The 27405-nt window shown below is 37.0% G+C and overlaps 2 protein-coding genes across 3 annotated transcripts in view; one reads left to right on the plus strand and one right to left on the minus strand.

Moving 5' to 3' along the window:
- Window positions 1–25817, minus strand: part of LOC126175461 (thymidine kinase 2, mitochondrial-like) — a 228140-nt gene extending 202323 nt beyond the window's left edge. Inside the window, exon 1 of the mRNA XM_049922273.1 lies at window positions 25705–25817. The gene's annotated coding sequence lies outside the window, so the exon portion shown is untranslated. The remainder of the gene's footprint in view (window positions 1–25704) is intronic.
- LOC126175459 (proton-coupled folate transporter-like) overlaps window positions 19356–27405 on the plus strand; it is a 254716-nt gene continuing 246666 nt past the window's right edge. The window contains exon 1 of one of the 2 annotated variants that reach the window (XM_049922264.1): window positions 19356–19443. Coding sequence is in view for 1 of the 2 variants with exons in the window: in XM_049922263.1 (XP_049778220.1) it covers window positions 19438–19443 (6 nt within the window). In the remaining variant the exon portion in view is untranslated. The remainder of the gene's footprint in view (window positions 19444–27405) is intronic. The other variant, XM_049922263.1, reaches the window with a different exon arrangement.

Here is a 27405-nt window from a genome sequence, read left to right on the forward strand (position 1 = left end):
AACTGAATCCTTGAATGCAGAAAAACATTTTGAGGCTGCAGCAATACAGTTGAATATGCAAAAGAGTAAATTAATAATAGTGTCAGTGTACAGATCACCATGTGGTGATCCTGAAATTTTTAGAAATAAGTTAGAGGCATTGCTCAAAATATTACATCATAAAAAAATCAACAATAATTATAAGTGGAGATTTTAATGTCAACTTACTGACTGAAGGTGCATCCAAAGATCAGTTCCTGAATGTTTTACATAGCTTCAATTTGTATCCACATATAACTAACCCTACAAGAATAACAAACTCTTCAAAAAGTCTCATAGATAATATCTTCACAAATATAGGTGCCATAGATATATATGTAATAAATGTTGACCTAGGAATATCTGATCACAATGCACTTATCTTTAAATTTCCCATAGCCCCTGTGACCAAAAATAGATACCAAATGTACAAAAGAACCTTCTCCACAAATAGTTGCAGTCACTTCATAAATACACTGACTAACCAATCATGGGCAGAAGTACTGTTACAAACTAGCACAAACACTGCATATAATGTTTTTTCTTCCCTGTTTATGCTGAATTTTGAAATGTGTTTTCCTAAGAAACTTGTCAGAACAAACACATATGGGCATACACATGCTGACTCCTGGATCACAACAGGTATTAGAAATTCCTCCAGGACCATGAAAATGCTTAACTATAGACTGAAAAGTTGGACTGACCCCAAGTTTAAAGAATATGTAACAAATTACAAAAAAATATATAGAAAAGTAATTACAAAAGCAAAATTACTAAGTAATGATAAATTAATTAGAAAATCAGGCAATAAATCAAAAACTATTTGGGAAATTGTGAAAAGGGAAACAGGTAAGGGCCTCAAGGATCAGGAAATAGTACTCAAAAATAGTGAAAATATTGAATTAAAAGATGAAACTCTGGCAAATTACATTAATAATTACTTTTTAAGTGTACCAGTGTCATTAAGTAAAAACTTTACTAAACATGAGAAATTAACAGTCCCAAAAGTAGACAGTAGTATGTTGTTAACTCCCACAAATGATAATGAAATATTAAAGGTGATAAAGAGTCTAAAATCAAAAATGTCTGCAGGTGTTGATGAAGTGCCTGTGTCAATAATAAAAAAAAGTTGCCCAACAAATTATAAAGCCCCTGGTACATATTGCCAATTTGTCTTTCAGCGAAGGTGTGTTTCCTGAGAGGTTGAAAATCTCTAAGGTTAGACCTCTGTTTAAAAAAGGAGATCCATACAAGGTAGAAAATTATAGACCAATATCCCTTCTCCAATCATTTTCAAAAATTCTAGAGAAATTAATGAAAACCAGACTCATAAATTACTTAGATGCTCACAAACTTCTAAACTGCAATCAACATGGCTTTCGCTCGGGCCACAGCACAGAATCAGCTATCCATGCCTATACCAAAGAGATTGTCAGGAGTCTCGACACTAAAAAATGTGTAGTGGGAATTAACTTAGATTTATCTAAAGCTTTTGATACAGTAAATCACAAAATTCTGTTAAACAAGATGGAGGCAATAGGTGTAAGGGGAGTTGTGAAGCAGTGGTTTGAATCTTACCTTCAAGATAGAACTCAGGTAGTAGAAGTCATCGCAGAACATAAAAATCAGAAAACCAAGTGGGTCTCAGATGCAAAGAAATTGGAAATAGGTGTCCCACAGGTCAGTGTTCTTGGTCCCTTATTATTCTTGCTCTATATAAATGACATAAAAAATCCTAATATTTCTACCAAAATAATGTTGTTCGCAGATGACACTAGCATAATTATAAGTGATGATAAAAAATCATTAACCACCACAACTGATATAGTCCTGAAATATATTCAACATTGGTTTAATGCTAATGAGTTAACACTTAATCTAAGTAAAACAAATTATATACAGTATGGCAAAGCAACTCAAGATATGGACCTCCAGTTAAAACTAATGGATAAGAAGATAGAGAGTGTACAATCCACAAAGTTTTTGGGCATGCACATTGATCAAAACTTAAGCTGGGAAGACCATCTCAAGTACTTATCCCAAAGGCTCAATTCGGCATGTTTTGCATTGAGGATATTATCTAGAGTATGCAGCACAGACTGTACTAGACTAGTGTATTTTGCTTACTTTCAGTCCATCGTGTCTTACGGCATAGTGTTCTGGGGTAAAACTAAATCAAGTTTAACAGATATCTTCAAATTTCAGAAAAGAGCTATACGAATCATAACACACAACTCTCCAAGAACTCATTGTAGCTCCCTTTTCAAAGAATTGCAAATACTCACAATACCATCACTGTATATTTTTAAAAGCATTCTGTGTACAAGAGCACATATGAAAAATCTACGTACAAATGAGGACTGCCATAATTATAATACTAGAACTCGTAAGAATTTGTATGTAGAAAGGGTAAGGACAACACAAACCCAAAAGCATGTAAGTTATTTTGGAATAAAACTCTACAATGCTCTGCCAGTGTACATGAAGGCGATAACAGATGAAGTAAAATTTAAGACTGAGCTTAAAAATTACCTTTTAAGCAAAACTTTCTGTGATGTAGATGAGTACTTTGATTGTGTGTAAATTTATTGCCAAAAATTTTAATTTATATGTCTAAATTTGTACTTTTAAAAAATGCCTTGAAAGTGATGTTCCATTATTATGTCTGTAGTACTTGTACTAGTATGATAACTGTTGTGACAATTCCTACATCATGTAAATGATATACAGGAAGATAATAAAATGAAAATGAAATCTGAAACCTTTCAGTATCTCCAGGCTCCTTCCATGTATACAACCTTCTTCTATGATTCTTGAACCAAGTGTTAGCTATGATTAAGTTATGCTCTGTGCAAAATTCTACCATGTGGCTTCCTCTTTCATTCCTTACCCGCACTCCACCTATGTTTCCTTCTCTTCCTTTTCCTACCTCTACCATTTGTTATTTATTCAGAAACAACTTTTTACTAATTTTAATCTGCATAAAAAATTGTTAAGTACTAATTTCGTATGACAAAATTGTTCAAGTAAAAACCAAAATGTACACGCTCATGTAGGAAGGACAGTCTGGGTATTTAAGCTTTTGCTTTACAAAATTCTCAACACTAAATTCAAGATTAAATGTTGACATTTGTGATAGTGATAGTATGTTATTCCTATTACTCAATGTGTACCAAATCTGACATACTTCCTTAAACTTACTCCATTCATTAAATTACATAAACCATCAAAAAACTGAGGTACAAAAACAAATGTTTCTGGTGAATATTAGATAAAAGAAGTTATTAATCTGTTTGAAGGCTTTTGAAATTAAGAGCAAATGGAAAGGACTGTTCCTAAGTAACTCACCAACAGGCACTCTTTATGTAACAGAATATAAAACAAAATAATTCCAAATTTAATTCTAAGTTTACTCTCAATGTGTTTTTGGAGCTTAAGCAAATTTGGTGCTCTCATAAAGTATGCACAAGTCCAGCACTAGGCAGTGCATAGTAATTATTGCTAATATTATTTTAATATTATTCAACAAATGTCCTCATAATTTTGAATCTTAGATACTGCAAACAACATCCACTTCTGCAACTACCAATGAAGAGCTACTGCAGCTAGGGAATATAAAACAGTTGGCCCAGCTAGACTCTGAAGGCCTCATGAAATGGGAATATGTCTAGCTCGTGTAAGAGCTGAGTTTGAGTTCCCAGATTCCTTTTTGGTAACTTGAACACAGTGAAATCCTCCATGAAAAGCAGCATATACTCGTATTCTGAAACCTGACTCATATTTTTCCCAGATGACATCCTGCAAGCCATGGATCAAAGCACTCAGGTAGGTGCAGTATTTCCTAACTTCTACAAAGAATTTGACTCAGGGCCAAACCAATAGCTACCAATGACAGTATGATCATATGAGATATCAAACAATTTCCAAAAGAACTAAGGATTTCTTGGTAGAGAGGACACTGCAGGTTACCTTGGATGGAGAATCATCAACAAAGATAGAAATAACTTCATGCATGCTCTTTGGAAGTATGTCCGGGTTCTTAACATTCGTGTTGTATATTAATGACCAGGCAGGCAGAGATTGCAATTATCTACAATTAAGTATCATCTGAAGAAAGTAAATATTCAAAAGTGGGGCGAAGATTGGCAGCTGGCTTTAACTATTCAGAAATATAAGATTTTGAAGTTCACAAAACTGTAGTCTTACTACTACAACATTAGCAGGTTACAACGTGAATCAGTCATGTTTTCTCTCATGTTTTGTTCATGTGAGTTATTAATGGAGTGTCTTCAGTTGTTAAGGTGAGTTATTGGTTCCACTTTGTGCACAATATTTTGATAATTTATTCAGTTGTATTCTTGAGGCAGAATGACCGTTGCTGTTATGTGTCTTCAATACCTGGACTCTACAAACAACAGCACAGCTCACAGTGCCTCATGATGATGACTGATTTTTGTGTGTGTGTGTGTGTGTGTGAGAGAGAGAGAGAGAGTCTCATACAGCTTTCTTTTCAGTGAACCTAAATTCATCTGCATTAGCATATTCCTTTTTAATTTAGTATACACTTTTATTCCCATGTATTGAGGTGGCTGGGCATACTGTTTGAGGCAGTGGGTGGGAAGCATCAAGTTTTCTTTGTCCATTGTATCATATGTGTGAACAAATGGTTCCCCTCAAATAATTAATGTTTAGTATACATAAAGATAATTATCTCATAAATATAAAGACATGGCTGAGTTAATCTTTGAAGTATTTTGAATAATCAGTGACATGATTGTTTATGATGTACAATGCACATATTGAAACTGCATGTAAGATTGTTTGGGCAAGACTCAGTATCAGGATTGGGCATAAAATGATAATTGGATCATTCTATTACCCACCAGACTCATCTCTTGATGTAACCAAAAACTTTACAGAAAATCTCAGTTCACTTGTATGTAATCATTGTTGAAGACTTTAATCATCCAACAATTAACTGGGAAAATTACAGATCTGTTAGTGGTGAGAGTAGTAAGACACCCTGTGAAACTTTACTAAATGCCATCTCTGAAAACTACCTAGATCTGATAGTTAGGAACCCCACTCACGATGGAAATATATTGGATCTAACAGCAACAAACAGACTTGACTTCTTTGAGGATGTCCATACTGAAACTGGTATCAGCTACCATGATGCGGTTGTGGCAACAATGATTACCAAAGTAAAAAGGACAACTAAAACAAGTAGAAAAATGTATATGTTAACTAAACTAGATAAAAAATCAGTAGTGTCCTATCTCAATGAGGAACTTGAAACTTTGAGCTCAGGTCAGAAGCCTATAGAGGACCTCCGGTTCAAGTTTAAAAGAATAGTTTACCACACACTGGATAGATTATGTACACAGTAGAACAGTCCATAATGGGAGGGAATCATGATGGTATACAGTCACTGTAAATAAACTTCTAAGGAAAAAGATATTACTGCATAATAGATGTGTTACTCATGGCGAAAAAATTCTCTTCGCTGATGACAGCAATATTATAGTCACTGATAAACCACGAGAACTCCTTGCAGAGAAAGCAAAAGAAGCTCTCAAGGAAGTTTATGCTTGGTCAATAAGCAATAAAGTGACACTGAACATAAAGAAAACTAATGCCATGAATTTCAATTTGAAGAGGGGAAAATGACAATGTTAAATTAAATATAGATGGCATCTCTATAAACTGTGTAACAAATGCAAAATTTCTAGGAATGAATATCGATTCTCAGTTGAAATGGTGTGAACACACAAAGGTACTTGCAAGCAGAATGTCATCAGCATTTAATGACCTGATGATAGGTCATCAGTGTGTAACATGCAGTGTCTTTTAGTTACATACTATTCATACGCACACTCAATTCTTAGCTATGTCATTCTTTTCTGGGGAACAAATGCACAAAATATGAACACAATTTTCAAACTCCAGAAAAGGTCCACAAGAATCGTAACCAAAAATGGTAGTTGAGCTCATTGTAAAGATCTGTTCAAAACACTGGGGATTTTAACTGCTCCATGTGAAAGCACTTACCAGTCAGTTGTACACATCAAAAATAACGTTGTAATTTCTGCACAAACAGTTCTGTCCATGAACAAGAACTAGACTCAACTTAACATTTGCCAGGAAAAATAAACATAAAACTCAAAACAGCATTTTCTGCCAAGGAATAAAACTGTACAATAAATTACCAAAAGAGATTAAAGAAATTACAAAAATACACTTATTTAATAAGGCAGCTAAAAAGTACCTGTTATTCAATACATTTTATACATTGAAGGATTACTTAGATAAAACAGAGTAGGGGTCTGGTAAAAAAAAAGTTATACAAATAAATAATAATAATGATTATAAAACATCCAACATTCCACATAGCACCTTCACACTATGTGTTTTTCCTTCTTTTTTTCCCTTTTCTAGATAAACTTACCCCCAAGCTATGCATTGCACAATACTAACACCTCCTCCTCTTTCTGAGCTCACATCTCACTCATTATAGAGGGATGCTGGCTCAGTTTTTCAGGATAGAAAATGGGAAGTTGTGGTACAGAAAATGGCCCAGAGATAACCATTGTGTGTGTGTAGTGAGTGAAGTGTTATGAAACAATGTGTGTATAGTGTGTGCAGTGACTTATAATGAGATATAAGTGAACAGTGTGGCATTACATTATTTAATAAGTTATTTGTAAAATAAGTATTGTATACCAGGAGTAAATCTGATGATTGTCTCCAACTGAAAGTCTATAAATGTATGTGTATACGAATTAGCTTATTTTAAATTGGTCTAACCTTGAAATACTTTGACATGTCGTATATCCTTGTAAAAAGAGATCTACGAATGAATAAAGCTACTACTACTACTACTACTACTACTACTACTACTACTAAAACAAAATGTTGGGATATAGATGGAGTGAGTGTTTGGCTGTCAAGAGAGCAGTGCATGATGCCTTGTATGATTACTTGTTATTTATACTACATGTAATATAAGTGCTCAGACATTGCACATTAGCAACCAATGACAATAATAATGGCCATATTAACAACTGCATGACCTTCACAACAGAATATGTTGTCCTCAGAACAACAGATGCTCAAAGCCACCTCCCTCCACATCTAAACATCGTACAACTCGCCAGATCATACAGCTCTGGTCCCTTCACACCAAAGGTGCATCCACAGTAACAAGAGCAGCATGAACATGTGCTACCAATTCTTCCACGTACGTTGGCAGAGTAGAGTACATGTGCTCCTTCAGGTGTCCTCACAAGAAGAAATCCAAGGGATTTAGGTCAGGTGAAAGCGGTGGCTATACAACTGAACCTCCACGTCCAAGCCATTTCCCTAGAAATGTTCTGTGCAGATACTGTTGCACATTAATTCCAAAGTGTGAAGATGCACCATCATGTTGGAACCATATCCTCTGCTGAACATGTAGTGGAAAATCTTCCAGCGCATCAGGAAGATAGTTCGAGAGGAATGCATGATACCTTAGTGCAGTCAGCTGGCCAGGCAACATGTAGGGCCCAACCACCTGTCACCCAATATTCCAGCCCAGACGTTGATACCAAGCGAACTCGGTATCCAGTCATGGGTGATGTGTGGGTTAACCTCACACCAATGGTGGGCATTGTGCATATTGAAGACACCCTCACGAGTGAATGCTGTTTCATCTGACCAAATTACGGTGTTCACAAAGTCATCATTGGCTTCCTGTTGTTGTTGGAACCATTCACAGAATTGCATTCTCTGATGGCGATGAGCAGGATGCAGGTATTTTGTGGAAGCATAATGATAGGGGTGCAGCCGATGCTCATACAGCATGTTACTGACCATGCTTTGGAAGACATGCAGCTGTCTAGCTACACTATGTGTACTTAGCCAAGGTTCTTGGCGTATGACCACCAGAATAGCTTCCTCAGTAGCTGGAGTACAGCGAGTCTGTGGATGACCTGACTCCTGATGGCACAGCTCCAGATGAAAAAACATTTTTCCTGGATGGCGTCGACGAGGATATATAACAGCATATTCACAAGCGGCAACACCAGCTTGGTTATCAGATGCACCAAGGACAAGAAGCATATCCACATATACATCATTTTTCTATATGTCTACCACACTGATTTAGATTTTTACAATGAGAAAATTCGATATGTGTACGCGTGTACATTGGAGTCTGTCATGGGCGTGTTACTCTGCTCGCACCTAGTCCCTGTCTGGTGGACAGCACATACAGTGTAAACACACTGTCAGTCCTGTGTGCTGTTCTACCTAATGCACATTACTCTTCTGACAGATATTGTTCTGCATGATTCATCCCAACACCACTATGCAATGAGATACATACTAAACATCATGCGATTACCAGACTCAATGTTGAAAGGCATAATTGGTGGGACCATGGTGGTAACACTTACAAATAGTAACCGAGTTTGGACATTATTCGCAAAGCACATTGCTAGTCCTACTGGTAACGTAAGGCCCTAACGAAATGTAATGGACCTGAACAAGGCAAGAATAATAGTGGGTTCTAATGTATGGGACCATTGGAGGATGGTACAAAGAAAACAGATTTCACATCAAGTACATGAAGTGGTGCGAATAAATTCATGCTTCTTCCAAAGCTGACCGGTCTTCCATTTCTACGATTGTAGTATGTAAGTAGAAATGTTTTCTAGAGGGCCCGCTGCAATCGCTGTTGATGATTAAGATGCCAGATATCGTACCACCTGGACTACATTTACCAAATAAAAAACATGTGCCTCAACCCAGGATTGAACCCACGACCTGCTGCATGCTAACCCAAAACTTTATACACTGCAATGACTGCACAGTACATCCAATATGTGGTGACAGAGGTAGTCACCATACATATGGTTACAGTGTTGCCAGACTGTCACTCTTTAACTTTCTTTTTCTGCCGGATATACTCGTCAGACGAAATTTTGGGAGAGACATTTTTTTATCGCTGGCATACAAGGTGTCATGCTGCAAAGTCTGAGTGTGTGAATTCCTCATCATCCTGTATAATCTAACATAAATCTCTTGAACAAAAAGCCATGGCCAGTTCTTGAAAAATGGCATGGGTCACACCTGTCTACAAGAAGGGTAGTAGAAATGATCCACCAAACAACCGTCCAATAACCTTGACATCAATTTGTTATAGAATCTTAGAACATATTCAGAGCTCAAACATAATGAGCTATCTGGAACAGAAAAACCTCATCAATGCCAACCAGCATGGATTTCGAAAACATCAATCATATGAAACCCACTCACACTTTTCACACTTGACATACTGAAAACTTTGGATCAAGGTAACCAGGTACAGTTAACGTTACTTTATTTCCGAAAAGCATTTGACTCTGTACTGCACTGATGCTTATTGTCAAAAGTACAATCATATGGGGCATCAAGCAAAATTTGTGACTGGATTGAGGACTTTTTGATAGAGAGGACAGAATGTTATCTTGGATGGAGAGTCATTGTCAGATGTAGAAGTACGTTCGGGTGTGCCACAGGGAAGTGTGTCTGGACCCTTGCTGTTCATGTTGCATATTAATGATCTTGCAGACAATATTAATACTAAAATCAGGATTTTTGCAGATGATACAGGTATCTATAATGAAGTGCTATCTGAGAGAAGCTGCTTAAATATTCAGTCAGATCTTGATGCAATTTCAACGTGATGCAGAGACTGACAACTTGCTCTAAATGTTCAGAAATGTAAACTTTTGCACTGCAGAAAATGAGAAAACATAGTGTCCTATGACTATAATATCAATGAGTCACTGTTGGAATCAGCCAACTCATACAAATACCTGGGTGTAAAACTTTGTTGGGATATGAAATGGAATGATCACAGAGGTTCAGTCATCGGTAAAGTAGGTGGTAGACTTTGGTTTATTGGTAGAATACTGGAGAAGTGCAATCAGTCTACAAGAGAGATTGCTTACAAAACACTCATGCGACCATCCTAGAATATTGCTCAAATATGTGGGACCCTTACCAGATAGGGCGAACAGGGGATACTGAATGTATACAGAGAAGGGCAGCATGAATGGTCACAGGTTTGTTTAATCCATGGGAGAGTCTCACAGATACTGAAGGAAGGGTAATGGCAGACTCTTGATGACAGATGTAAACAATCCTAAGAAAGTTTATTAACAAAGTTTCAAGAGCCAGCTTTAAATGATTACTCTAGGGGTATTTGACAACCCCCTATGTATCTCTCTCACAGGGATCATGAGGCTACGATTAGAATAATTACTGCACACACTGAAGTATTCAAACAATCATTCCTCCCACACTCCATATCAAATGGAACAGTAAGAAACCCTAGTAACTGGTACAATGGGATGTATCCTCTGCCATGCACCTCATGGTGGTTTGCAGAGGATATAGGTAGATGTAGATTCCGAATGATTTTTTTTCTATATCTTTAATACCTAAATTATGTTAGTTGAGTTTCACGAAAAAACAATACCATATCTAATAATAGATTCAAAGTAACTTATATGCTAGTTCTCGACATTGCAATCGATAACATATGCACTCACATTCTTAACTAGATGTTCAATGTATCAGCTCAAATGTTTATTCATTTAATCCTAAGAATTTGACAGAGTTGATTTCTTCTATATCTTGGTTGTTATGAAACTGAGTTTTTAATGTAATGAGGATAATGATCAGTAATTTGGGATTTTTTCCTGCATCCTGATTTTCAACTAAGACAGAAGTATTGTCTGTGTACAGTACTGATGGGAAGTTGCTGTTTTATGGGAAATCATTAACATAGAACATAAACAAGACTGGACTTAGTATGAAACTTCGTGAGATATCCTGAGTGATTATTTTCCAGTCAGAATAACCATTTGCCTCATTTGAATGATTTATTGCAGCAGAATAGCCATTATAGTTTTACATTAGATTACAATCATTTGAGAGTGAATTACAAGGATGTATTGAGTGTCTGCATAATTCTTAGTAGATTACATTCAGTGCAGGTATTATAACAGATTATCATTGGAACCATTTATTGCATAGTCTCTAATTGATCTGGTCCTCTTGTTGCATGTTACTATATGGTATCTCTCACAAGACTGGCCACATAGTGTACACTTGCAAAGGTTTGACGGTTCATGGTATGCTGTATTTGCACAAATTTCATGGTGGAATCCGTGTACTGCGAGTCTTGTAAGTACGTGTCTCATCTCAAAATTTGCTGCTGTTCAAGTGCGGTCGATCATGGCCCCGGATCCATAGAATTCCGTTGGTACTTCCTCTCTTTTCTTGAGTAGTGATCTTAGTAGGTTCTCCGATGCTGATGTGTTGGGAAGTAAGAACATTGTCCTTAGATCCTCAATGAGCAAAGATTCTCGGGTGAGAAGGTAGACTACTCTTGATCTTGTGGTTTTTGCTACCCCTAATGCTCTTTTGATATAGGTTGCTTTTACTCTTTCCAGTGTTTCTAAGTTCTTTTCATTTAGGTGTATCCATATGATTTCTCTCCCATAAGCCAGTATCGGTATTATTTTTGATTTGAAGAGTGCCATAGCTGTGTCTAGATTTAGTGTTCTGATGGAACTTATTTCGTTTATCGCTCAGATGGCCTGCGTCGCTTTCTCTGTTGTGTGTTTAGTGAAGCACTTTGCAGACGGCTGGAGTGTTATCCCTAGATATTTGTAATCTTTTGTGATAGATATTTCCTTTCCTTGTAGTGCAATTCTTGTCGTTTTTGGGATTTGCCCACTTGATCTGAATACCATCATTTCTGTTTTGTCGTTGTTGATTACAAACTTGTGTTTTCTACACCATTTTTCCATGTCTTCTATAGTCTCCTGTAGTTTCTTTAAGTTTTTTGAGCCTATCACGATGTCGTCCGCGTCTCAAAAAACTTAAAGAAACTACAGGAGACTATAGAAGACGTGGAAAAATGGTGTAGAAAACACAAGTTTGTAATCAACACCGACAAAACGGAAATGATGGTATTCAGATCAGGTGGGCAAATCCCAAAAACGACAAGAATTGCACTACAAGGAAAGGAAATATCTATCACAAAAGATTACAAACGGGAAAGCTACTCATTCTGAAGTATATGTGCTAAGCATTCCTCAAAGACACGACTTGATGGTCGAGTCCTACATAAATAAAGAAATTACCTGAACAAATAGGATATTTAGGAAGATATGTAGCAGCTTCCCAAATGTGACTTTCATAAATGCAACAAGCTCACAAAGAGAGCATTTCACAATTAAAAAAAAAAATTGCCTTATTTAAAATAGTGCTAACTCTTTAATTTCTGTTCCATAAGTAGGATTTAAGCTGTAGTAGGGCATTGGCCCCAGTGCCAAACCTGTAAAATTTGTGAATGAGCAATGCATGATATACAGTCTAAAGTCTTGTGAAGTTGCAGAAGATTCCTGCCACCTTATTGCTCTTGTTTAACGGTGTGCTTTTTTCGCCAACAAAACTGTTTACTGCATCTATTGTGTGTTTCCTTGTTCAAAACCAAACTGATTGTTTATGATAATGGAATATGTTGCAACGAAGTTTTGGGTAACAGCATTTTTTTCAGATGTTTTAGATATGACTGGGAGAATTAAGACAGATCAATATTGATTGCCCATGACCTCTTGATTCCTTTTCAAAATAGTTTAACTTTGGAATGTCTCAGTACAAATCAAACAATAACACACACACACACACACACACACACACACACACACACACACACACACACAACTTGCACACACGTCTGCAGTCTCAGAGAGCTGAAACCACATGTGTGGTTAAAGTTATAATTGTGTGAATCTTTTTGTTGTGCCTATCGCAACTCAGCATCTCTGCTATATGGTGAGTAGCAACTTTCCTTCTCTGGAATGTCTCAGTACATTTGAGGAGTAGCTCTCTTCCAAATATTGATGAATTACTTGAGCTAGTGGGTGTGCAATTATGCTCCATACTGATTTAGTAACTTCAGTGGGTATTCCATCCAAACCTGCAGAATTTTTGTTTCTTAAAACTAAGACTGCATAACCTACACCTATCTTGGAAACTTTCGAAAATTTTGTAAGGTGTTCAGAGTTTTCATCAGTGCCGATTAGATTTATTTTGTTGTGATAAATGTTACATTGACATCAGACTTCACTACAGATATAAAGAATTCATTGAAGCACTCTGATATTGGAGATAGACTTATGGTTAATATTTGAAATTTCTTGTTTACAGACTTTAACACCCTATTCAGATACAGAGCCTGTCTTATTTTTATGATTTAAAATCATCCTGTTATTTGTCAATAATTTTTCTGACTTGACAACTCTTTTAAATATAACTTTTAAAACTCTAACATATTCAATGAAATGAGTATTTAATTATATTTTAGTCCTTTGTGCAGCTGCTTGTTCCTTATACTGGAATTTTTTGTGCCCTTGGTGAGCCACTTTGATCTATGTCAGTATTCGAAAAGGATAGTTTGCTACTCACAATATAGTGGAGATGCTGAGTTGCAGACAGGCACAACAAAAAGACTACTAAAGCTCTAAGCTTTCAGCTCACACACACACACACACACACACACACACACACATATGACTACTGTCTCTGGCTGCCAGGGCCAGAGTGCAAGAAACTGCATATGATGGGAAAAGCAATCTGGATCGTGGGGGCAATTGGGGGGGGGGGGGGGGGGGAGAGCAGGGTACAGGTGGGAGACAGTAAACTGCTGTTAGTGGGAGTATACAGGAGCAAGGTAGGTGGAGAGGAGATAGGGCAGCTAGGTCATCTGGAGTTTAGATGGGATGGGTGGAAAAGGAGGGAAGTAAAGACTGTGGGTGTGCTTGTGGATTAGAAGGCTGTGGAGTGGGAACAAGGAAGGTAATAGTTGGGTGAGGGACAATGAGCAATGAAGGCTGAGGGTTACAGGAATCTAGGATATACTGTGGGGAAAGTTCCCACCTGCACAATTCAGAAAAGCTGGTGTAGGTAGGGAGGATCCAGATGGTACAGGTTGTGAAGCAGTCATTAAAATGAAGAATTTTGTGTTGGGCAGCATACCTAACAGCTGTGTGGTCCAGCTGTTTCTTGGCCACAGTTCGTCAGTGTCCATTCATGTGGCTGGATGGCTTCTTGGTTATCATGCCCATATAGAATGAACCACAGTGTTTGCAGCTTAGCTTGTAGGTCACATGACTAGTTTCATAGGTAGTTACGCCTTGCTGGGATGGGTGATGCTTGTGACTGGACTGTAGTAAGTGGGGGTAGTAGCATGTGTGGGACAGGACTTGGATCTAGACCTCTTATATGGATATTAACCATGAGCCAAAGGGTTGGGGGCAGGAGCTATGAAGGAATCGACAAGGATATTGTGTTGGTTTAGTGGGTGGTGGAATACCACTGCGGCAGGTGTGTGGGGAGGGGAGGGGGGGGGAGTTAGTGAGTAGCACATTCCTCATTTCAGGGCAGTCGAAACCCTCATGGAGAATGTGATTCAGTTGCTCCAGTGCTGTGTGTTACTGAGTCATGAGGGGAATGCTTCTCTGTGGCCAGATGGTGGGACTTCGGAAGGTGGTGGGTGGCTAGAGAGATAAGGCATGGGAGATCTGTTTTTGTACAGGATTAGGAGGTTAATTACATTCTCTGTGAAGGCCTCAGTGAGACCCTTGGTATATTTTGAGAGGGACTGCTCATCACTACAGATGCAAAACAGTCATAGTTGGCAATGCTGTTTGAAAGGGACTTGGAGGTATGGATGGGGTGGCAGCTGTCGAAGAGGAGCTATGCTGGTGGTTGGTAGGTTTGATATATCTGTGCCATATGGTGAGTAGCAATATATCCTTTTTGTAATATTGTCATTACATCATCCTTGACTTTCCATGTCAGTTTATTTGCCATTTAATGTTCCAGGTTCTTGGTGGAAATGTTTTATTCAAGACATCTATAAAACTATTTAGGAATCCTTCAAAATGTTTATTACTTGAGATATAATGATCAAAAGACTATTTTCTCAGTTTTAACTTATCACTAAACATTAACAAGTTTTCTGTGCCATAGTTCCTTCTCAGATGGGTTTTCTATCTGAAATGTGTCTGTGTGTCTGTGACAAAGCAACAAACAATGCACTATGATCTGAGATATCTTAATACACACCAAATTTACACCCAAATATGCATATGAGGTATATCTTATAATAACCAAGTGGTGGTAGGGGAAAACACACACAAAAGGATTTAACTTTTACTACTGCTGCTTGGTGCATAGATTTTTTATCTATCCATTTACATTATAATATCAACTATTGATTATTTTTTCAACAATATTTTGATAAGGAAAGTTGCTACTCACCATATAGCGGAGATGCTGAGTCACAGATAGGCACAACATAAAGACTGTCACAAATAAAGTTTTCAACCATTAAGGCCTTCATCAACAATAAACGACGGACACACACACTCACGCAAACACAACTCACACACATGACTGCAGTCTCAGGCAACTGTGGTTTCATATATCTGAGACTGTGGTGTGTGTGTGAGTTGCATTTGCATGTGTGTGTGTGTGTGTGTGTGTGTGTTGATTGATTATTTTTGTTGTTATATCTTATAGTAAGTGTGTTAATGTTTCACTTTTTTGGTAAATTCTTAAAATGAACCAGTTACTGTGTTGTTATTGTTGTGATCTTCAGTCTGAAGACTGGTTTGATGCAACTCTCCATGCTACTCTATCCTGTGTGAGCCTCTTCATCTCCGAATAACTACTGCAATCTACATCCTTCTGAATCTGTTTACTGTATTCATCTCTTGATCTCCCCCTATGATTTTTACCCTCAAAACTTGGTTCCAGTACTAAACTGGAGGGAAGCAGCCCTTTATCTCCCACCTCTATTCTGATATCCCACACTCTTCCCAACCCAGCCTACTCCTTGCCCCCACCACTCAGATTGCTTCTCCCACCATGCGCAGTTGCTCACAGTCTGGCCTCATTGGCCAGAGACTGTGGTCATGTGTGTGTGTTGTCTACTTTGGAAGTAAGCATTTTGGCTGAAAGCTCACATGTTTTGCAGTCTTTTTATTGTGCTTGTCTGTGACTCAACATCTCTTATACATGGTAAGTGACATTCTATCCTTTTCATAATATTATCATTATTCCTTTGTTTAAATTACTGTAACATTTGCTGGTAAATCCATAGTCCAGTAGTTCTCAGAGTCCCATTCTTCATTTAAATAATTTAAAAAAATTCTATTTCCATAATTTCTATCACTATGAAGTACTACACAAGAGCCTCCACATGACTTGTTTCTTCTCCAGAGCTGCTTAATAACTTTGAAATTCTGATTTTGTTCAAAATTTTAATTTTGTCATCAGTGAAACAGCGCCCATTGAAATAAATAACTCTAATATTTGCAAATTCTGACAAAATGATTTCCAGTTCAACTGTTTAAGAGTTTTTGTGATTTGAAGTGTCAGGTCTTAAACTCTTTATATTCCAATGCATAATATATCTACTCTGACTCTTACTTACAGGCTTTAGCATGTTTTTTTCCAGACAGTGGTTTGGCTTTGTCTTTCTTATTGCTACATGTGTTATCAGCTCCATTACTATTTATATGTTTCCCTTATTTTTACAACTTGGCAAGTATCTGTGAACATCGTACTAAATAGTTGAACCTAACCAGCTTGGATGTAAACTCTGTTACATGAGGTACTTTGCACTTATAATTTTGTTGTCGTCGACGAATACCACTCCCAGTTTATTGCACTGTTGTATAGCATTGCTGTTAGTTCTCTGCACTTAGCTGCAAATCACCAATCTCCTGCATACAACGCCACTGGGGCTACTAATCTGGAAGTAGGGGCTTCTGCCATTTTGAATTGGGTGTCTTGTGTAATTTATGGTTATTATTCACTGTGGTGGCAAAGGGAATTTGTTCCCGTGTGGATAAAAACACTTTGGGGTTCTTGTTTTGCTTATCTACTGTACTTTCTCTTGAATTTCAAAATGGATACAAAGTAGAATCAAGTTAGTGGAGCACTTAAATGTGCAATGGATTCATTCAAATGATACAAATACTTTGGTGTTACAGTTTGTAAGATTTGTTTGTTGGTGGGCTACTGGGAAAACTTAATCAGTTGACAAAGCAGACTGATAATAAAATACTTGTGTGACCCATCCTACAGTAGTGCTCAGGTGTGTGGAACCCATACCAAATAGAACATAACAGAGTAAACTGAGCATATACAAGGATTATAAAATGTTTCACAGTATGGAGTACCAATGGCCCTGCTGCAGTGGGAACAATGGTTCCCGTTGGATCACTGAAGTTAAGTGCTGTCAGGCTTGGCCAGCACTTGGACGGGTCACTGTCTGGGTCTGCCGAGTGCTGTTGGCAAGTGCGGTGCACTCAGCCCTTGTGAGGCCAGTTGAGGAGCTACTTGATTGGTAAGTAGTGGCACTGGTCACGAAAACTGACAATGCCCGGGAGAGTGGTGTGCTGACCACATACCCTCCATATCCATATCCGATGGTGCCAAAGGGCTGAGGATGACATGGCATCTGGTCAATACCATTGGCCTTCAAGGGTAGTTCAGATGGTGTTTGTTTGTTTTTATTACCGAATGGAGTATCAGATGGAATATGTCACTGATTGAAGATTTCTTGCTATGAAGGGTGCAGGATGTTATCTTGGATGAAGAGTCATCGACAGATGCAGAAGCAATTTTGGGTTTACCCCAGAGAAGTGTGTGTATATTAATGATCATGTTGTATACTAATGATCTTGCAGAGAGTATTAACAGTAACCTCAGACGTTTTGCAGATGATGTTATTGACGATGAAGTACAGTCTGAACGAAGCTGTACAAATATTCAGTAGGAATTTGATAAGATTTCAGAGTGGTGCAATGATTGGCAACTTGTTTTAAATGCAGAATTGTGCTCTTCATGACACAGTAACATATGAATACAATATCAATGAGTCACAGTAGGAATATGTAAATTCATGCAAATACTTGAGTGTAATGCTTAGTAGTGACACGAACTGGAATGATCATACAGGCTCAGTCATGGGTAGTGATGGTAGCAAACTGTGGTTTATTAGTACACTACTACAGATGTGCAATCAGTCAGCAAAGGAGATTGCTTACAAATCACTTATGGGGACCCATCCTAGAATACTGCTCAAAAGTGTGGGACCTATACCAAATAGGACTAGCAGGTGACATTGACTGTATACAGAGAAGAGCAGCATGAATGGTCAGAGGTTTGATGACCTGTGGGAGTGTGTCACTGAGATGTTGAAATAATGAAACTGGCTGGCTCTTGACAGTAGATGGAAACTGTACTGAGAAATTCTACTAACAAAATTTCATGAACTGGCTTTAAATGACGTCTGTACGAATACACTATGATCCCCTACATATCACTCCCATAGGGATCATGGATGAGATTACATGAATTATGGCATGCACAGAGGCATTCAAACAATAATTTTTCCTGCACTCCATGTTTGAATGGAATGAGAAAAAGCTTTAATAACTGTTACTGTGGGATGTAGCCTCTGCTATGCACTTCACAGTGGTTTGCAGGGTGCAGATATAGACAGGCAGCACTCAGCACAAACTGAACAGATTTGTTGGACTTGTAGACAATTGTCACAGAAATGCTAAAAAACCTGAAGAAGCAGATACTTGAAGATAGAAGCCAACTACTGGCCATACCCCAAAAGACTATTTACTAAGTTTCAGGAACCAGGATTAAGTGAGGAATCTAGGAACAGATACAATGATACTGTATAACATTTTATTTCTGGTCAGCAGATGAAGTTGTGTTCCTTGTGTTTGAAATAAAGTGTTTTCTCTAATATAATAATTAAGTATGTCCATCTTCAGTAAAGCAATAGCTTACTATTTATTTTCAACATGAATGTTTCGAATTAAAAGCATACGGTGAGTGGATAATTAATAGGCCTATATTTAGATATCTGAATGAACATTTGCATTTGCACTACATTTACGTGTAGAGATATAATATGGTCAGTGTGGGTGTATTAAGCCAGAGTACGTTTTTTATTGTCCGTAACTGGTGTTCGGTCAGTAACTGGTGTTCGGTAAGTTTTTTGGTAACGCACACAATTACTGAATAAAAAATCTCAGGTATATTCTTTTGTTTTCGCCGGTAAGAGAAACATCGCTACTAGAGGCAGCAAATAAAGAAAGTACGCCTACACAGTAGAACCTCTATGTATTTGCTCAAAAAAGCAGAACCAGTATAATGTGACGCATGGTCACGTACAAGGTCATATGCCTCATGACGTAACAGCTAACTTGCGTGAGATTAAACGTATCACATGACATTTGCAAAAAAATAAAATTTTTCTGTAGGTATTCGCGACATCGTTTCCAGATGACGGTAAGACAACGATTTTATTTATATTACACGTTGTATTGAAATACTTATGTTGGATAAGACACAATTTACTGAACAAAACGCTTCGTCTTGTAAATTATGTTTTGACAGTTGAACAATTGTTTCTAACCCTTTTTCCCGGCATCTGTCAAAAGCTGTTGATTTCAACTTTCGTTGAGATGGTGGGACAGCAAGCCCCCTGTTGTGACATGTTATACCGTCGATGACAAGGATAATGTGGAAGCAGTGAAGTGAATAAAAAGAAGTTACATGGCGTGCAAAATGAGACGGCAAATGAAACATGATGCACACCCTACCGAAAAATAGACGCGGCTCCACTCACAAATCAAAATGAGTTTCGTGATTTCAAATAAATGCGCTTGCTCGTTTTAAATAGATGCGATCACAGTGACGTGATTTGCATTGATGAATGTTGTGTAATATATATATATATATATATATATATATATATATATATATATATTTTACAACCTTGTCGTATCATTTATTTGATATCAGTTTCGAAAACTTGGCGGCGTGATGGATTCGCAACCAGTGATATGATAGTGCATATCATAGTGTTAGTATTACATAATACATTTCTTTTCCAAATGTTATGTTATGCACGCAGACTGATACTGAGTGAGTGACAGAACTGCCGACACTTCGACAAATATTTCTGATCGTTAAGAGGAAAATGCTGCCTAAAATATCGCATATTCTAGATAATTATGTAACCGTACGTGCAGACCAACAAGCCCTTTAACTTATAACTGTATTCCATCAGTTACGAGGAACTGACAGTTCGACACTGATTTAGTTGTGAAGCAGTCTACCCTACGTGATTGCTTTTTTTTTTTTTAGCGACTTTGTCATCAGAATTTTTTGAATCATAAAATCTGTAATAAAGGCTTACTGCTATTCCTTATAGTGGACGTGTCATTCCTCAAATTATATTGTGCCTAATTGTATCAAAAACTACCATTTTTTCTTTCTTTTTCTGCAGTTATGCACACAGATATCAAACGAAGTATATTTATTTATGCAGAAAATAAGTATTCAAAATGAAACTACAAGAAAAATATTTGTGAAGTGTTCCATTTTCTTCACCTCTGTCTCCCATAATACCAAGTATTAGATACCTTAACTAGAGATCTTTTGTTGGCTGGTCATGGCATGATATTAGTTTTAGTATCCTTTGCAAGCTCAACATTATTTGAATATGCTTGATTATAGTGTGGCAGAGGAGACATTTCGATCTATGTTTCTCTCTCCTCTTTCATTAAAAATGAAACCATGCCTCACGAATAAAAAAAAAAAAAAAAAAAAAATGCAGCAAATTGACATGATTGACTGCTCTCTTCTGTATTTTACATCTTTCCCCTTACTGTACTGTAATGTGTTTCTAATTATTTTCCATTGCATCAACAATTTATTTAGATGTTGTTGAACCTTTAAAGCAATTAATACATGTGATAAAATGACAAAAATGAGGACAGCAGAACAAATTAAGGCTAATGATTTAAACCTGCTATAGACTTCATGCAGTTATTATTTTTATTCATGAATTGTGTTTTGTAGATTCCACTACTATATTACTAAACAAATGCAATTATGAGGAAGTTATTCTGTACCATACATTAACAACAATCACTAATGATGTCATGTATAACTTGATTTATTTCTCAGCAGTATGTGGTGTTCTTCATTAACGATGGAAATCACCATATTAACAGATTCTGCAGAAAAATAAATACTGAGTGTTGAAGCTAATTCATGCATTTCTTATTACCCTAGTCAGAAAAGCTTTCCTTTGTTGCTACATACCAGATATGTGAGGTAACTTCTAACTATTTATTTTATTTTGATCCAACATCAACTGATTACAAATTTTTCTTTTTTTTTCCAGTCTTTGGGATAAGTCAGAGCCTTACTTACTAGAGTTACATATTATTGCCTGGCACTTTTATCTACACAATTTTTTCTAAATTTAGTTGAGAGGACAATGTTACATATATGGACTATACATAAAAACAATTTGTTATTGCAATACTTAGATTATGGAATGTACAGTTTGTGACACAGTATTCAGATCTGAGATTCAAATATTTACAGTTTGTGACAGTCTAAGATCTGTGATTACATATATTTTTAGATAGATGGTCTTCCATCATACGAGTGTACTAAATCTAGAAACTCATCTGTTGAATATAAAGGATTGTTTAGGGGCCATAATTTTAATTTTGTTTTTAGTTTTGTAATTGGAAATTTGGAGATATTAGGATGGAAGCAATTCAGTAGTTTTATGCCTGCATAGTGAGGGCTTTACTCATAAAGTGTTGTTCTATGAGTGGTGAAGCATGACCATTGTGATACAAAATTTACAAAGAAAATGATAAAAAGAGAAACTACAGTTAAATAGATACACAACGAAGAAGAAGGAAAGTCACACAGTATCCTGGGACAAGTAATCCATAAAGGCAGTGTGAGAGTGGATCCTAGAGACCTCCATAATTAATTCTTGTTTCTACTACAACTTTCCTTCTTTCTCCCAAATCAAAATTAGCAGTTTTGTGGCTTTACAGTATTTGTGTTGTTGTCTTATGGTGCTGCTTCATAGAATTTTTCCTATCCAAGTTTTGATTATGCACACCAGACAACAACAAAAATAAGCCACCCGCTGGAGACCTCAAACTAATACCATGTAACATCACTTCTAGCATTGATAATGGTCGGAATTTGGTGAGAAAAATGTGTCGACAAGTTTCTTTAGATATGTTATGCCCAGCTGAAGACCCTATTTAATGGTTAGAGTCCTTAGAGTCAAATAATGAGATGTTTTATTTATTTACTTAGCATTCTTGTATCTCATCATTATAAAAATGATATAGGATTTCCAGAATGAGATATAGGATTTGTCACTCATTGCCTTACATAGAAAAAAAGACATGAAAAGATTTACAATTATATGTCCATAAATAAAAGGCTGCATTTCATGTGCTGTTCCAGATACTTCCAGAAATTTTCTGTGGAAATAAGATTGGACTAATTTGTGGGCCAATTGAGGGTGCAATAGCTTAGTGTGTTAGTCAAGCTAGGAATGTATACGTTCACTCACAGCAGCAATTCATATTGTGTTTGGTATCAGAGCACGAGACTTATCTCCAGTTCCCATTAGGTAGCCTCTTGTTATAACCACTCTGCTTATGCCATGTTATGTGGCTATGAGTAATGCACAATTTTTTGTAGACATGTTTGATGTGCTGTCATGTGTATGTCAGAATGTGATAGCTCTTTTCAGACAACCTGTCACATCTCTGTGTCATCCCAGGTTATTGACACAATTCCATACAGTCGACTGAACATAAAAACCTCTTCACTTCAACTATACCATATACAACACTCCCAAGTGATCATTGGGCTTCTTTAAGGCTGCGACTAATATTTTGTACAGTCAGCCAAGTCATTATGTATTGGATGAGTGGATGACTATTTCCACTCAGCATTGTTTTCTGAATATAAGCAGCTGTGCTGTGCCTGTCAGGACATCACTTTGATATGGATCATATTATTTGTGTTCTTAAGCTTTGGCAGGTGAAGCCAGTTTCCAAATAAATCTTCTGATGTACCATATGTCGTTAGATGTAGATGCAATGTGGTCTACAAACCAAAAGAATTTTGTAGAAATTGGCTGAACAAGAAAGAATGTATTATGTGACTAGGTAGTCTATAATAAAAGATATTTAGTATTACAATAATGGAAATTCCCAGATGGAAAAATACATTAAATAATGGAAAGGCAGGCACCCACCTGTAGCATATCAATATGTGGTGCACATAAACATGTAACAAAAACCAGTATTTACATTAGCTTTCGAGCTCTTGCTCTTTTTGTAGCAAAAGTACACATATTCACACATTACAAAGACACCAAAATGAGTTTCATGACCAACTTGGTGAAGTTGGTTCATGTTTGTCTGTGCACACAATATGGCTGTGGCAGCAACAGCTGGTCATTTCTGTTCTGGATACACATATGTGCTGCCCATTAATGTGCAGTATTGGGTTTGCTTAGCAGGCAGTAATAGTCATGTGACTTCTGTGTTTAGGATTTTCTGTTGTATAAAATAAACATGCCATACAGAGAAAAAATGCAGACAATGTAAACGAATTGTGGTTTTTACATTACTGGCAGTAATCTCTGTACTGTCTAGATGTCAAATTTCTGCTGTTTGAGCATGCCAATCAAAGATGCTTGTATTTCGTTTCTTGCCTAATTACTACATAGTTGGCAAGAAATATCACGAGAATGCAAAGTCAAAATACTTTTAGATTCTGATCCCACATTGTGAATACATAGAAAGAAGGATTCTTTTTTGTATGATTATATGATAGCGGAACAAACACTGGTAGCAGTTACTTCTGTAAAATATCTGGGAGTATGCGTGCGGAATGATTTGAAGTGGAATGATCATATAAAATTAATTGTTGGTAAGGCGGGTACCAGGTTGAGATTCATTGGGAGAGTCCTTAGAAAATGTAGTCCATCAACAAAGGAGGTGGCTTACAAAACACTCGTTCGACCTATACTTGAGTATTGCTCATCAGTGTGGGATCCGTACCAGATAGGGTTGACGGAGGAGATAGAGAAGATCCAAAGAAGAGCAGCGCGTTTCGTCACAGGGTTATTTGGTAAGTGTTATGGAGATGTTTAGCAAACTCAAATGGTAGACTCTGCAAGAGAGGCGCTCTGCATCGCGGTGTAGCTTGCTCGCCAGGTTTCGAGAGGGTGCGTTTTTGGATGAAGTATCGAATATATTGCTTCCCCCTACTTATACCTCCCGAGGAGATCACGAATGTAAAATTAGAGTGATTCGAGCGCACACGGAGGCTTTCCGACAGTCGTTCTTCCCGCGAACCATACGCGACTGGAACAGAAAAGGGAGGTAATGACAGTGGCACGTAAAGTGCCCTCCGCCACACACCGTTGGGTGGCTTGCGGAGTATAGATGTAGATGTAGATGTAGATCAGCTCAATACATTGCATGCTGATATAAAGTTCAGGGCCAGAAATAAGTAAAGAATTCTAAGAGTTCTGTATCACACATGGACCAATAGAAACTTTTTTGTGTAACTACCACATGGTGGATGATGCAGATGACAGGAAGTGGCCATGCTGACATTCCATTTTCTGAAATAAGTGTTCTACAACAGGTATTATAGAGATCACTGGTTACAGGCCATGAGTATTGTCTGTGGTAACTGGCAACTGAGCGAGGAGAGCCATGTAAAAATAATGAACTGAATGGAAAGCACGACCAAGGTCATTCTCTGATGGCTGTTGCTATGGCAGCTGTCCTGTAAACAGCTAGCTTTCAGTCACTTAGTTATTCTGATCTGTGTATAAATAGTAAGCTCAGTTGGCCAGACCTTATACTTAATTTGTCCTTGACTTGGATTATTTTTCACACTTTCATTCCCTGTTTTGTTGAAAGATGATATCCAGTGGCAAGATCAAAATTATGTTATTTATTTATTCAGCAAAATCCAGCAATAAGAGTATTATATGAAGCCAATAGTTACTCATCTTGCAATGGGTTCTATTAAGATTTTGAAAATTTTGTAGTCACTTTGTAGTAAACCTTAAGGGTGCTTGATACAAATAATAATTTTCTGTGCTGCTGTAATATTTTAATAGTTACCAATAGGGCATAACTTATTATTTAATGAGTGAAGTACATTTGCACTACTTGTGTAATACGTTTTCTTCATGCCAGTCCATATAAAATCCAAAGAATTAGTTGAATAATTAAGTACTGCATGTACATAAGATTATTTTTTCATCCATTGAGGAAATGTTTCAGTGCTTGACAGAATTTGCCCCAATGTTTGTACAAAGGCTTAATTTTTGGGTTATTTCAGTAAATTGAGAAATATTTTAGTGTTGAATGACTGTTAACACAAATAATTAAAAGTGTTTTTAAAATAATAAAAACATTCTTTAATTAATTTTTTAAATATTTAATCATAACCCACAGTACTTTGTATTTTATAGCTTTTAAAGTTGATGCTTTTTCATTTTACTAAGTGTGCATTATATCTGTGCTATGGATGCACAACTAAATTAACACAGTAGTTTTTAATTTTACTTGATTTTTGTTTGTTTCTAAGCATGTCATATTGATACTGCTTCACCACTAATCTTGAACAATGAAAAGTCCAAGATGGAATAATAACTATATGGGAAGGATGGGTTGTACTTACCAGGTAGAGGAGGAATTGAATTGCAAACATGTACAATGTAAAAGATTGCTAGAATGTTCAGTTATCCATCAGAAGTAAAAATCTCACACGAGTTTGAGTACACACAATTCACACAAACATGGCTACTGTTGCCTCTGGCCACAGAAATGACAGTGATTTTTGTGTGTGTGTGTGTGTGTGTGTGTGTGTGTGTGTGTGTGTGTTTTTCCTTGTTACTCAACACCTCCTCCATGTGGTGAGTCAGCGGTAGCTGTGTAATTTTAAATACTGTCAATTTTTTTGCCAGATCTAATTATCTCGTTTGATACGATAGTGGACAGTAGTCCTGGATGGAATATAAATAACGGAAGGAGTAAGGGTAACAGCTCACCACACAATCATACAGTTCACTGGGAGTTAGTTACATGTTCTGTGGATCATTTTGCACAATGTATTGTAATGACGTGGAGTGTGTGATTTTACATTTGTACCCTAAATTAATTTGTACACAGGTTACATTCTAAACATTTCTGAGTTTTTTTGACAAAAACAAAGAAAGATATACAGACTTGAGTCAGTAATTCCTACTCACCACCTTTTACATATTACAGTATCAGAAATTATTCTGTGGAAATGAAGGAGTTGTAAAGGACAAAATTTCTCAGTTTCTTATCAAACTTTACTTTGCTGTCTGTCAGACACTTTGTGTCACTGGGTAAGTGAGTAAGTGATCAAAAATGTTTTTTGCAGCATTGTGCAGCCCATTTTGTGCTAAAGACAACCTTAATATGGAGTAAGGAATGTCATTTTTCCTTCTGATATTGTAGTTATGTACCTTATTGTTCCTTTTGAATTGTAATGGATTATTTACAGTAAACTTCACGAGGGAATAAATATACTGTGAAACAGCACTCAAAATGCCCAGCTCCTTAAACAGATGTCTACAAGATGATTGTGGAGGAGCACCACATTTTTGTGCAATGAGGACTTTTTTCCTTAAGAATGAATTGCCCCAGCTCATGTATCATTGGTGTAGTACCTCTAGATGTGCAGAATTGAGTATGTTCTGTCTTTTTAAAATTGAAAGTGAGACCATTCGCAGAAAACCAGTCAAAGGTACTTTTAAGAACTTTGTTTACCATTTTCTTCTGTTTCTATATATTTGCTCGGACTGATTACAACACTAGTGTAATCTCCAAAAAGAACTAATTGCACTTGTTCTGTACTAGATGGAAGAACACTTGCATGTATGAGGAACAGTAGTGGACTTCAGATTGAACCTTGGGGAGTCCCATACATGATTTCTCCCCAGTCAGAATTATGTCTCCGGACTATTGCCTGAATTACTAAGTACAGCTTTCTGCACTCATTTGGTTAGATACGACATCCATTGCTTGGCTTTGCCATCAGTCCCATAAAAGATCAATTTATGTAGGAAAATACTGTGATTCACACAGTCAAATGGCTCAGAGAGGTCACAGAAAATACCAACCGGCACTATTTTATTCTTTAATACCTGTAAAAGCTTGTGAGTGAATGTGTAAATGTCATTCTCAGTAGAGCAAAACTTCTGAAACTCAAATGGTGATTTGCTAAGGATACCACTGTTGCTAAGGTGAGATATTATTCTAGAATATATCATTTTCTCAAAATTTTGGAGAATCGTGTCAGCAGTGAAACATGTTGGTAGTTATTGACATCTCTCGTATCACCTTTAAAATG

This window comes from Schistocerca cancellata, chromosome 3 (genome assembly GCF_023864275.1).
Source record: "Schistocerca cancellata isolate TAMUIC-IGC-003103 chromosome 3, iqSchCanc2.1, whole genome shotgun sequence".
In the NCBI taxonomy this organism is placed as follows: domain Eukaryota; kingdom Metazoa; phylum Arthropoda; class Insecta; order Orthoptera; family Acrididae; genus Schistocerca; species Schistocerca cancellata.